Genomic DNA, 14006 nt, shown 5'->3' with positions numbered 1-14006 from the left:
TGCCTGTTGTTTCTAACTGTTTTTAGTTGAATATTTGGATAGATTCATACCTTGGATTGTAGGCGGGCATATAATCAGTGTTTGCTGAAAAGCATCATTGCAACCAAACTGAGCAGTTCCTGCTTGTAGTGGTATTCTATGATGCATAATAGAATGGGCAGATGCAGCTAATGTCTGAAACAGTATATAAGTATAAATTAAAAACTTAACTGCTACATTTTTTAGACCAATGAATGAAAAACACATTTTGTTATATATCTATGAAAGTGCATAGACTATAATGGTAAGCTGCACTAGGCTGATAAATGTTTGGTTTATCAAGAAAAGGTTAAGCAATAGACATTACTGTAATTAAAATATAGAAATTTCTATCGTAATTGAAATTTCTATTAATTTCTCTGTTCTTTTTAACATTTTATGTATATTTTGTTTGCTATAAATATGGCTAAATAAATCAAACAAGTGCCTATTTATATATACAAATGGAAAGAAAAATAATAGTACTACAGCTCATAGAACTATAAGTTCAGTTTTTAAAAATCATATATATCAACTTCTTTCCTGTTATTTTTACAGTTTTAAAGGGATATTTTTATTCCACAGCAACAAATAAATCCTATTACATAAAGATAGCACCCAAAATGTCTTTATTCAGCACATGCCGGCAAATGGACATTTGACCACATGGGGGCACTATAACAACGCAATTTTAAAATAAAAACATGGCATGTTGTCTGGATTTACATTTCATAAAACATTTTCCAGGAGTACTGGAAAGAGATCTTAAGAACGGATGAAAACATTGGGACCCAACCCATATCTGGATGGCAATACTGGAAGCAACTCCCACCCAAAGAAGTGCCTGAGCCCTCCAGTGGCTTTTCCAACCTCAGCTGACTCTGGCACAGGAACAGGGAGGAACTCCAAATTACTGCCCATATGCTGCCCAGCCTGTCCCTCTCACCCACAACCTGAACAGTTTGCTTGGATTTTTACCCTACTGTCCCTTGAACAAAGGGCTATAACTGGAGCCATTTCTCTTTTCCATTTCCAAATGTGAGTGGGGAGCAGAAGAGTAAGTGGGGCACAAGATAAAGAATGCCATAATAAAGTTCCAAAGCACTTCTGTACTTTCATTTACCACAATCACATCACAGAGGTCATGCATGACTGAGATAGGGTGATGGGGGAGGGTGAGTGCACAAGTGCCTCATTTCCCATTACTAGCTACTCTATCATGTCCAAAATAAATCTTGCCCTGTGAGATCCTGATGCAGGGTCAGTTTTTGGGTCTCCTAACAGGGTGAGAATGTGGAAGTTCTAGTTAAAATAACAAAATACAATTACATTACTCAAGCCATTAAAAATGTCATTAAAACCACTTACATATTTTGGCACACTTGTAAACAAAGGTTCTCCCTTCCAACGCCATGAAAGAGCATGCTCTCACAGCTCTCTCTATTACTTTGCACTGATTTACATCCTGAGGAATGGGGAGTTTGTTCACTTACCTAGAATTTTCCTTCTCAGTAGTCCTAGGGTGAGGCAGTCTTCTCTGATGGGAACAAGCTCCTCCCTGGAGACAAGCAGGGTTGCTAGCCTTTTTTGGCGATTCCTGACAGGTAGGACTTCTCCCTCAATCTCCTGGACTGATACAAAAGCAATCTAACTCCCCTAAACTAACAAAACATACTATAACCACCTCCATAAACAAGTAAACAAATGCAGTAATATGTAAAAGCTGTATTATATAAAGATGTTTTAATGTTATTTGTATACTGTTTTGTCTGTTTTTAACTGTATTTATGTAATTTGAAATGTTGTACTCCGCCCTGAGCCCGCCTAGCGGGGAGGGTGGAATAAAAATTTAATCAAATAAATACATAAATACATAAATACATAAATACATAAATAAATAAATAAATAAATAAATAAATAAATAAATAAATAACTAAAACTAGGGGGAAGGAAAGCTTTCTGGAGTCATACAGCAAGGTGGGTCCTGAAAGTCCACTCCAGAGTCTCCCTTGGGACTGCAGTTCTGGCTGGGTAAGGCTCCCCCACCTTAAGACAACTGAGAAGGGAAATTCATGGTAAGAGAATAAACTTTCCATTCTCCAGTGGTCTGGGTGGGGTAGTCTTCACTAAAGGGATACAGAAAAGCAGTGTATCCCTGGGCATATATATTAACCATTTAACCCAAAGCCTGTTGTAGTGCCCTGTGGCAAAAGGAAGCACTCGCTCATGCTCTCTGCTGCCTTACACATAACTTCTAAGGAGGGGAAAGTCCTACATGCTGTTGAAGTGGCTGCCTCCCTGAGCAAATGGGCAGTAATCCCCCTTGGGGGATCCAGTCCCCCAGTGAATAAGCCAAAGGCAATCCAACTCTGAATCCAGCTAAGCAGGGTAGACAAACAGACCTTAGTTCCCATGTATGTCATTCTGAAGGAAATATACAATCTGTCTTCCTAGAAGATAAAAACTCAGAGCCTTCCTTGCATCCAGGCAATGCCATTCCCTATCCTGAGAGAACTTGGGACAGAAAGAGGGCAAAACTATTTTCACTGACTTGTAGAAGGAAGGATTTATCTTAGGAGTAAATTCTGGATCAATGTGTCACTATGGAAAATGCAGATGTCCTTGTTTACAGAGGGGCATTAACCTTGAATATTCTGAAAGTGGAGTGACTCCCACCAAAAATAGTTTTAAAGGTGAGCTCTTTAAGGAGGCATGTACTCATGGTTTTGTTAGTGCCTTTAGAACTGTGCTCAATTTCCATGTAGGAAATCAGTGGGATTTAGCAACACAGCTCCCACAAGAAATGTCCTAATATGGCAGTGATGATAGAAATCTCTCCCCTTTTTAGTTCCCATCATGGCTGAGAGCACTGTACCCGGCATTTCAGAGTGCTAGTGCTCAGGCCCTTGTCCAATCCTGACTACTACAAAATAAGGTCTTTTTGACTTGAGCCCTGAATTGATCAACTGAGCCTTCCACACAACAGAAATGAAACAGCATCATGCATTGTTATAAACTCTGTTAGTGGGGCCCTTTCTGGAGGCTACCAAGGTTGACATCTGTTGATCTGGATAGCATCTTTCTCAAAATTGTTACCACTCAAACTTTAACATCTCCAGTTGAGAGTGAAGAAGAGGACCCTGGATGAACAGGTCCTTTTTGATTGGAAGACTCCACAGATTCCTGCATGACCAGCAAATCAGATCTTGACACCATACCTGGTATGGCCAGAATGGGGCTATTAGGCCCACTTCTTCTCTGAGGAATATGATTGATTACATAATCTCTTGGAAAAATTAAAATAAAGGAAATGCATATACCAGCTGGCTTGGCCAACTGCAAATCAGGGCATCTGTCCTCCATGTGCAGTGGAATTTGGTTCTGGAGAAGAATTTTGGAACTTGGTGATTTTCTGCTGACGCAAAGAGATCTATGCTTGTGATTCTAAAGTGCTTGGATACTGATTGGAAGGCATCAGGATGTAGCATCCATTCTGCTTGGTCCTGGCTAAGCCAGGCCACTATTTCAATGGATGAGCCTGCCTCATGGACTGCTTTAATGGATGTCAGATGGATCTCTGACCAACACAAGATCTATACCACTTGTGCGTGTAGAGAACTCAATTTCGTGACCCCTTCTCTATTGATATAGGATTTCACCATCATGTTGTCCATAGGTATTAGGATGTCTTCATTTCAAGAAAGCGTTGAAAAGCCAGGAGTCCCAGGCAAATGGCTCTCAGCTCTAGACAGTTGACACTCTGCTTCAATACTGTCCATAACCATGTCTCCTGAGACATCCTTCTCTAGGAGTGGGCTCCCCATCCCAGCAGGCTAGTGTCCATGGTGACCAGTGGGCCAGAGAAATCCTCCGTCAGGGAGGAACTTACTTGCAACCTCTGCTGCTCCTGCAACCTCCACTGCTGAACATTCCAAAGAAGTGGCGGATGAAGAGAGATAAGCAAGAACTAGCAGTCTACAATATTGTCCTGAAAAGGCAGTAGTGTCCATTGGAGGGGTCTTGTGTGAAGCCTCACCCAGGGCAACAAATCCTGCCACAATACTAGCATGCCTAGCAGCCTAAAAGGGTCATGACATCCTGCTGAGTCTTGTAGATGATCTCCTGTAACATTGCCAGAATGCTGGTTTGTTGTTCTGGAGAGAAAATAACCTTGTCCTTCAGGGTGCCTATGGTAATTCCAGAAAGGAGGACACAATGGACTGCAGCCAGACAGTTTTTCTCCCTGATCATAAAACCATAATGTTGTAAGCAAGTGATGGTGTGGTCCATTTCATCCCCTGCTGGAGAGAGGGAAAACAAACCACTATGTCGTCCAGATAACAAAACACAAACTGCTTGAGTGCAATTAGTGCCTTTGTAAAAACTCTGAGGGCTGAATTTAGGCCAAAGGGCATGAGTCAATACTGAAAATGATGTCCTGCATGAGCAAATCAAAGACATTTTCTACAGAACTGGAGAAGCAGAATGTGCCAAATCCACCACTGTCAGAACCCCCCCCCCCTTTGTTGATTGCAGCAACGATTAACACGAAGGTCTCCATCCAGAACTTTCTCCTTTTTATTCTGCATTTGAGCCATTTTAGGTCTAGAATGACACTGACATCTCTACTTTCCTTTGGATCATGAAAAAAAATGGAATAGCCCACAAATGTCATTTGGTCCTCTGGGACAGGCTCTTTTGTCTGAATTGCCAGCAGGTGTTCCATTGCTGACAGCAAGAGCTGATGTTTGTCCTGAGTGTAGTTCCTTGGAATTTAAATAAATCTGTTGGTAGGAAGGACATTAAGTTTTGAGTCGAATCCCTTGGTGACAGTGTTTATCACTCCGCAGTTTCTGATGGATTGTTTCCAAATGTCTGCAAAATATTTGAGATTTCCACTAATACTTGTGGAAGTTTTGGGAGATTCAGCAATAGGCCATGAGGCTTTTCTTTTCTCCTTTATGCTGAGAATAGCATTCCTCTGCTTTCCTCTGATTAAAGTTTGTTTGATTAAATATCTTGAACAGTCACAAACCTGCATCAGATAAATAATATCTTTTAGATTTAATACCAAAACAGTTTTAAAAAATTAGCAACTGCAAGGGTAATATTAGGAAATCTGTCAGATAAAAGGAGTGAGATTATCTTATAGTGAAATAAAAAAGAAATGTTGTCCAAACAGTGCGTTAAAAATCGGTTTCTAGGAGTCACATACAAAGGGTATTTCAATAAAAAATGGGCCAAAGTACCAATCTTTCCTAAAGGACAATCACACACATACTCTGAAAAAGAGAAAGGCAGTGATCTAGGCAGAAGAATTCCAAAAAATAAGGAAGAACAAACCCTGCAGGCACGAAAACATATACTCAAATAATCCATCTCCTGGATATGCTTCTTAATAAAAGGATTTACACCTATGAGTCCATGTCCCTTAATAACATCAGGGGTCAAACCAGTAAGAGGGAGTTTCAAATCAAAGATCTTAAATCAGGAAGACTGATAAGAGTCTATTTTTATCAAAGCTAAATATTCAAAATCATTAAAAACACTTAAAAATAAAACCAAAAGGTCATTAGCCAAGCTCTGGTATCCACAAATAATTAAACCAATTCAGCTTGTAACGACACTCCAGCTACACATTTTGGGGCATTTGTCCAATTACAAAGAAAAAAAATTAAAGGAAGATCAAAAGATTCATTTGCTAACTGAATTCAAATGATTTTTAAATGGAAAACTTGAATTGCACCAGGAATATATCAGCCTCCATGATGGCTGAGAAAACTTACAGTGCACTTCTAAGCAGAGCTACTTCAGTCTATGCCCATCTATTTCAATGGGCTTAGACTTGAGTAACTCTGGCCTTCTTCAACATGGCCTTCTGATGAGGTGACCAATTCAAATTGTGAGGAAAAGGTATCCCCAAGATATATAAACTCTTTCATTTGTTGAATTGGAATTCAATCAATAGACCACTGATAAACAGGAGGGTTTCTTTTCTTGTAAAACTGTAGAACTGTGTATTTGCTGTAATTAATTTCTAAACCTTCAGACGAACATTTATTGAAGATGGGGTTGGAGTTTACAGTTGCACTGGGCTGCCATTTCCCCTGTTGGATTTGAAAGACCTGAACTTGGTGTTAGATCAGGATTCTTGAGAGGAGTGAAACCTGTTTTCCGGTTTAGATTCTTTCTCATGTGATGGAAAGAACCTTCCTTCTTATCCTCCACCAGGTATTTATCGATGCCATTCCAAACAGGTTAAACTCTCCAGAACTGGACAGTATCCACTCTAACCTCCCAGCTATGCAGCAAAAGTGTTCCAACAGGCAGTTAAAATTGATGCCATTGATCTTGCTTAAAATTGCTCTGGCATCCAGAGATGCATTGGGAAAAATAGGAAGTCTGCTGTTGAGGCCCAGAGCACAGTTGTCAAGCCTTTGAAGTTTTTTGCATTGAGCCAAACCAATCCTCTTGTCACACAGATCCATGCAAAGATCATCTGCTTTTACTAGAATTACTCTTGTTAGAGCTTAGGTCAGCCACTGGTGCATTCACAGTTTGGAGCTTGAAGTGGTCTACTGCTTCTGAAACCATAGAATAAAAACAGGATATGATCTAGTGGTTGGCATTAAGGTCTGGCTGGCACTTTCCATTCTGTTCACAATTTTGTCAAATGCTGAGAGGAATGGAATGCCAGGTGGCTCCACTGTGAAGACTGGCTCTGGCTGAGCCCACTGAACAAGCTGAGTCAGGTTCATCTGCTTTTTTTTGGTTCATCAGAATTTTCAGGATACGAAGAACCTTAGAGAAAAACTGAAGAAAAAAAACTCTTCAAGAGAAAGGTGAGTTTGCATAGTGGTGACTTCCTCCGAATGTTTCCCCTTCTCCATAACTAACGAACTGTCAGGCAATTCTTAGTCTTCTGAATGTGGGTCTAATAAAGGGCTTCTGAGTTTAGGCCTGAAATGGTAGTGGCTGCCATGAAAGCTTCTAGCCTCTTGGGTATGGCAGGGAGGGGAGGACTATGTGGGCATCTCCCTGTGAACGTCCTGTAAGATCTGCAAGGAGATTGGGATCTGTTCCTGGCTTGGTGTTTTATCCTATGATATCTTTTACATGGCTGCAGTGAAAACTGCCACCAAAATTTTCCTACAGTTGCAGAAGTAGAAGCCTGCAGTTCTTTCAGCATTTCCCCCTTCATCCACACTAGGAGGGTTGCCTGAGCATTTTCCCCCCAAGAGATCAGGCATCAACTTTAATCTTCAGTGTTCTGCAGGAAACATCTATGGTCTCTGTCAGGGGTGAGGAGTGATCTGGCTCTAAGGCAGACTGCTGAACACCAAAATATGCCAGACTGGCATGCACCGCCATCTTATTTCTCCTTTCTTTCCCTCCTTTTTCTCTGGGAGTGGGAGGGGGGGACCACCACTTTAATCTGAGAGGGCTGTCTGCCTGGTTCCCAGACTTACTCAACCCTGCAGTGAATGGGCAAGTGCAGTCCTGCTGCTATCTCCCATTGCACAGGATAAAAAGGCAAGGCTGGCTGAAGCCACTGCAGTTGTCAATGCTCCAAAAATCCCAGCCAGGACATGGAGTGACTGGGGAGGCTCCTGGCCAAGGCATGGACTCCCTTCAGCCTTCCCTCCCCTGGGGAGAACCCAGAAGGTGGAAAGGGAGGAGGAGGTAAGCTTACCCCTGCTTAAGGCAGAGGAAAAGGTGCCTTCCACCAAGCTAGATACAGAAGGTGAGAAAGGGAAGGAAGGAAAGATTATGGACGAGAAAAGGAGTCATTGAACTCTGACACAAAAACTGGAAGATTGAGGGAGAAGCCACTCCCATTAGGAGTCACCCAAAAAGGCTAGTGGCCTTGCCTGCCTCCTGCCCCCATTAGTGAAGACTGCCCCGCTCTGGACTACTGGAGAAAGGTCGAAGTACAAGCAGGAAAGTTTAAGTCACACCAAAGTTACTTACCTGACTCCGTACTGTGCCAATCTTTGGGAAATTAGCAGTCAGACCTGGTATACTGCCTGAGGCAACTGGTCTCATATGTGTTGTTTTATTGCGATTATTTGAATCATATGAATTTGATCGGTATTTGCAAATGTCCATGATATGAAAACAAGATTTCACTCTGATAAAAAAAGAAGGGAGGAAGAGTTCTGAGGAAGGTATGACCATTAAGCAAAAATAATGAACAACACAGGATGAAAATAAATATTCTCCTTGCTTCTCAGGGCCAAACTAGATGAGTTGGTTTTTAAAGGGTTGGATCCATGTTCCTTTGCTGTATGTGCACAGAATATTCCACAAGAAGCAGGAAAAACAAGAAAATAACTCCTCCCAGTGCCATTTCAGCAAAGAAAAATGGCTGAGGGTGCAGGTAGGAGCTGTTCCTCCTCCTTTGGAGTCATTCATAGTCATTCCCACAGCTTTTGTACGGCTAGAGAGAAACAGAGTTGGGTCAGGGAATCCAGAGCCTGCTCTTTAAAAACCACTCTGACCCTCAGTGGTCAAAAACAGTTGCAGATGTGCCCCACCTGGTTACACTACAGTTCAAGGGTTAGAATTAAACCTCTGCTATTTCAACTGTAATGGCACGGCCAGAGAGTTCCACAATTTCTGTGGGATGCCCATTCAACTACAGCTCCACTCACCTATGCCACATTCCAACCTGTTCCTGAAGGCATCCTTGACCTCAATAGCAGCTTTGAGGATGACAAAAAGGGGTGCAACAGAAACAGCATGTGCAAAATGCCCATTTCACAAATGGAAATCTGTTTGCCATTCCCTCAATCAAGGCCAAATCATATTTGAATATTTATGATGAACAGTAGCTAGAAATTTCAGCTAACAAGAAAATACATACTCTTCCTGTAATGTCAGCCATAAGTACATACTATGAATGAAATTGATGTATGTAGTAACTTGTGGTAAGAATATCAATCATGAGTTGACTGCAAAAATATATATATTCAAACACTTCAATGTACTATGCACTTAACAGACACAGCATCACTAATTAGTGGGGCGAGGGGTGGGGCTGGAGTTCAGGTCAGCAATGGATCCCCTGAGATAGAGGGCAGAACGAGCCTGTCTTAAACAGCAAACTGCATAAATCCAGTCATTCACACATGTACAGAAGAGGTACAGTTACACAGCTGAGCTGTATTATCAGTGAAGCTACTGCTGTTTCTTAACCTAGGCACAGTCTTCATTACGGATACAGTTGTTCATGTACTGCAACTGCACCATGGTAACTGAAGTATGGTTATATGTGCAGAGGCCAAACTTCAGGTAAATCATCTTGAGAACATGGCACAGAATCAAATGCACCAAGAGCTCTCAGCAAATATAAAATCACAAAATGAAACCTGCCAGAAAGCCACACCCAAGAATATTTTTAAGTGCTTTATACAACATACTGATTGCTGTGAGGAAAATCCAGGAGGTGCTTCATGGTAACAAAAGGATGGTTCAGTGTGTCCACAGGGGTGATTCTTAAATCAGCATCTATCAATAACATTTTCTTCAATAAGCTGACAAACTCTCTTCTGTCTGCTTTCTCTGCCAACAGGTCAATTCCTTCCAAATCCATCACCATGTTCACCTGATATGAAGCAATAAAGAAAACAAGCAGCATTTCAAATTATTTTTTAAAAAAATCAATAGACAACAATAATTTTAAATGACATTACTAGCAATGCCTCATGCTGTGTACTATTCCACATTTATTCATTTCATTTATACCCCACCTTTTTCCCTACTGGAGACTAATATTTAAAGGCATGGTTAGTGGAAAATTAGTCAAGGAGTGATTGCAGGAATAGGACACCAGGACTGCAGTCTAGTGGCGGCGGTGCCCTCCAAAGCAACAGGCCAGCTTGCCTGGCCGTCCCGCGGTTGTAGCACCCTCCAGAGCAATGGGCCGGCTTGCCTGCTGTCCTGCCACCACGGCATCCTCTGGAGGGATGGCCTGGCTCACCTGGCTGTCCCACAGAGGCAGCACCCTCTGGAGGCCATATAGGCCACGGTGCACTTTTTATCCTGGTGCTCCTGCACAGGCACACTAGGATAAGAAGTGCGTTGTCAGCAATACGGCTTACCTTTTATGTAGAAAGATAGTATGAGATCCAGTGGCTGAAACTTTGAGAGGAGACACAAAAGGAGGCCAGTGCAACATTTAAAGATGGCAGTACTGTCTACACATTAGGGATGGGCTTTTCTTTTCTTTTTCTTTTTTTTTTTAATAAATTTTTTATTTTTTAATTACTAACGCTACAAAAATTGAAAAAAGGGAACAGGGGGAAAGGGAAAAACAACATATAAAAACACACACACTACATCTACAGGTATTGCTTTCCCTTCATACTACAATTGTTTAAAGTTAAAACTTTATAATATGCTATTAGATTGGTAGATCTTACAAAATACAAACTACAATCAGGATCAGGTCTTCTCCCCCCCCCCCCCCCGCGTCTCGATCGCAGCTCTCTCTGAACAGCTACAGTAGCTGTGTTCGCACCCTCCCCCCACCTTCAGCTTCTAAGTCCTCTTCTTGTTGGAACTCTTGATGATTAGACACAAAGTCCCTTAGCTGTGTTTCCGATGTTATCTTGTAGGCTTGGTCTTTATAACTAAACCAGATACCTTCCGGAAATAACCATTTGTATTTTATTTCATGCTTCCTCAGAAGAGCTGCAAACCTTTTATATTTAAATCTTCTTTTCCGAGCTAAAAATGGAACGTCCTTCAATATCTTAACCTTGTTACCCAGAAAGTCCAAATCCACATTGTACGAATTATATAAGATGGTGTCCCGAGTCTTCTTAGATGAAAAGTCGATGATAATCTCGTGAGGCAGCTGACGCTTCGTTGCATATTTTGAAGATGTCCAACGGACTTCCAAAATGTCGCTTTTTAACTCTTCTTTAGTTGCCTTTGCGGATGTCGCCAAAAGTTCCGACACCAAGTCCTTTAAGTTTTCACTTTCCTCCTCCTTCATATTCTGGAGACGCAATACCGTCTGAGCACGATCCACTTGTAGCCCTATCAGTTGATTCTCCAAAAGCTTTACTTCTTTGTTTGTTGCCTTCATGAGTTCTGCGTTTTCCCGAGTAGACTGCTCTGCCCCCGAGGCTGCTTCCTTAATGGTTTTCACTTCTCTCTCAATTGAGCCAACCCTTTGACCGATTTCATTCAGCTTATAAACAAAGGGCTTTATAGCTTCGACGACCGATCGCTTAACCAGCTCTTCAAGAGACTCTCCTTTCCCCTGCAAGGCAGCCAAAACTGATTTGCCCATAGCAGGGCTCTGCTTTTTCGTCGCCATCTTAGGGGGGGGGAAATCCGCCAACTAAGTTCCGAGACTCAATGAAGGGGAAGATATCCGAACCTTCTTAGCTTCAACTCCCACCAATCCTTCACATACGCTTGAAATGACAGAAGGGATTCGCTACTTACAGGTTTTCACCTTAAATCTGCTTTTTGCCGTTCTCCATGGCCCGGCAGCACGCGATGTGCTGCACAAATCTGCCGGCCTCCGTAGGAGCAAACGGGCAATTTACCCCCTGCATCGACTTCAGGGAGCTCTTCCCGGCGCACTCCGGACCCTGACCCCCTCACTGAGAGTCCTGGGGGTTAACCCTCGCAGGTCAACCGCCCCGTCAGGCTGCTCGGGCGCTTCCTCCCGGACCTGCGGAGAGGAGCGTCCGACATGGCCGGGAAAACGAAACCGACAGGGATGGGCTTTTCTGATGCTCAAAGAATACAGAGTCCATTCTGAATCAGAGGTTGGAGACAAAAAAGCAGCAGAACAATGTCCCAGTACAGGAGGAATCCTGACACCACCTTTGTCAGGAAAATGATGTTTCATCTTAGGGCTACCTCGTCCTTGTGAAAACATAGTTGGGGGAGAGGTCAGAACACACTATTTGGAAGCTCTTCTGGCCAAACAGACTGCAACCAAAAACACCACCATAAAAGTGAAATCATATCAGGTGGCCATTGGCTTAAAAGGCTGATTCGTCAGTAAGTAATCATATCAGATCACTGGCTTAAAAGTAGAAAAGAGTCCAGTAGCACCCTTAAGGCTAACCAACTCTACTGTACCATAAGCTCTCGAGAATCAAAGGTCTCTTCTTCAGATGCATCTTGTTGCATCTGAAGAAGAGAACTGTGATTCTAGAAAGCTTATGCTACAGTAAAGTTGGTTAGTCTTAAAGGTGCTACTGGACTCTTTTCTATTTTTGCTACTACAGACTAACACAGCTAACTCCTCCTGGCTTAAAAGGTTGATCAGTTGGGTTGAGTAACAACAAGGTGCAACAAGGTTCCTGCAGGAATCAGTGCTTGAACTGGAGGATAAAGAATAGTTTCATTACAGATAGCCAGTTTGGTGTAGTGATTAATGGTGTCCGGACTCTAATCTGGAGAATCGGGTTTGATTCCCCACTCCTTTGCTTGAAGCCAGCTTGATAACTTTGGTTCAGGCACAGCTTCTTGGGGCTATCTCAGCCCTACACACCACCCATCTCACAGGGTGATTGTTGTGAGAATAATAACACTTTGTAAACTGCTCTGAGTGGGCGTTAAGTTGTCCTGAAGGGCGGTATATAAATAGGTGGTGGTGAAGGTGCTGGTTGTAGGATGAAACAATGGCCGAATTTTACTGAAATTGCTTTCTATTGCCGAGCCAAGCTGGGAAATGAATTCAGCATTCAGGGAATCAGCTTTATTATGTTATAAGACGGCAGTCGAATCAGCTGAATTTTTTTTTGCACACCTCTAAACCATAGCTTTCAGAACATACTGTATTGCTCTGAATTCCAGAAGGATTATATGCATGGAAGCTTCTTGGTGAGATCAAACCCCCTTCACCTGAGTAGCCCCTGAGCACACACACCCAACCTGACAGGGAGGTGTCTGTGCAGATTGAAATCTGAATGGGAAGTGACCAGAAGGAGGACCCCACTGACAAGTTCTGAGTGCTGGTCCACCATCTTAAGAACCTCTGTATGATCCTTGGAACTGAGATTTGCTTGTACAGGTTCTAGTGAGCCAAATGGCCTGCACTCTTTTGAAGGCTCTTGCCCTGCAGAGTCTCGGTGACAATGGAATTGGCCGGAGGGTGAGTGAAAAGGAAGCCTGACCCTTCCTATCTCATCTTGTACACTTTGACCAGTTTCATGGATGTTGCCAGAGTTGCGGCCAGTCTGGACCACACGTCCTTAGTGACATTCAACATGCCTTGCATGATCGGAAAAGCTATCAGCCCAGAAGTTTCGGAGTGGAAGACCTTGGATATTGGATCTGAAGAAGTTGGAGCAGAATAGGTCACTTCAATCTCCAAAGATCTCACCATTCAAACTAATTGTTCTGTATATAGGCAGAGAGCCTCACTCAGAGACAGTCTTCTGTTAAGAACTCTGGCAGACAAGGTTCTAATGCAATATGGGACCCAACATCAGAGTCATCGTCTAAATGTGCGGTAGGGTTCAGGGTTGGAACTGACACGTCAGTATTCTCAGGAACCGAAATGCGATTACCCTTACTATGTCTCAGTTCAGTTCAAACTGGTAGATAGGCATCTTCCTCATGAAAGTAATAGAGAGGTGGTGGGTATAGACCAGGAGACCCCTCAAATCTGTAGGCATAATAGTGGTACGGGGAGTTGTAGGGAAAGTAGTGGAATCATCGGCATCGATAGTGTGAAGACACTAATCAGAAGCTACCACAGAAATGAATCAGAAGAAAAGTAGAGACCCCCACCCCCCACCCCGTGGTATACAATAAAAGACAAGAATACAAATATAGATTATTTCAACAAGTACAAAAAGTGCTGATGCGCCAAAGTGCTACAAGAACAATGAGTCAATTTCATAAATATCATATACAAAAGTCAATAAATAGATGGTCAATAAATAATATGAGTAATGACGGCCAAGATACACAGTATAAAACAGATATATGAAATATTCACTTATGGTGTG

At 42.4% G+C, this 14006-nt stretch overlaps 1 protein-coding gene across 3 annotated transcripts in view; it reads right to left on the bottom strand.

Moving 5' to 3' along the window:
* Positions 1-14006, bottom strand: part of HIPK3 (homeodomain interacting protein kinase 3) — a 164206-nt gene that overhangs the window by 29610 nt on the left and 120590 nt on the right. For all 3 annotated transcript variants that reach the window (XM_054970560.1, XM_054970559.1, XM_054970561.1), the window contains exons 6-8: positions 9441-9625; positions 7990-8149; positions 51-174 (exon numbers count right to left, since the gene is read on the bottom strand). In XM_054970560.1, coding sequence (XP_054826535.1) covers positions 51-174; positions 7990-8149; positions 9441-9625 — 469 coding nt within the window. The remainder of the gene's footprint in view (positions 1-50; positions 175-7989; positions 8150-9440; positions 9626-14006) is intronic.

This window comes from Eublepharis macularius, chromosome 2, assembly GCF_028583425.1.
Source record: "Eublepharis macularius isolate TG4126 chromosome 2, MPM_Emac_v1.0, whole genome shotgun sequence".
NCBI lineage: Eukaryota > Metazoa > Chordata > Lepidosauria > Squamata > Eublepharidae > Eublepharis > Eublepharis macularius.
Note: the sequence above shows the minus strand (reverse complement) of the source record. Positions and strands in the feature narration are given on the sequence as shown.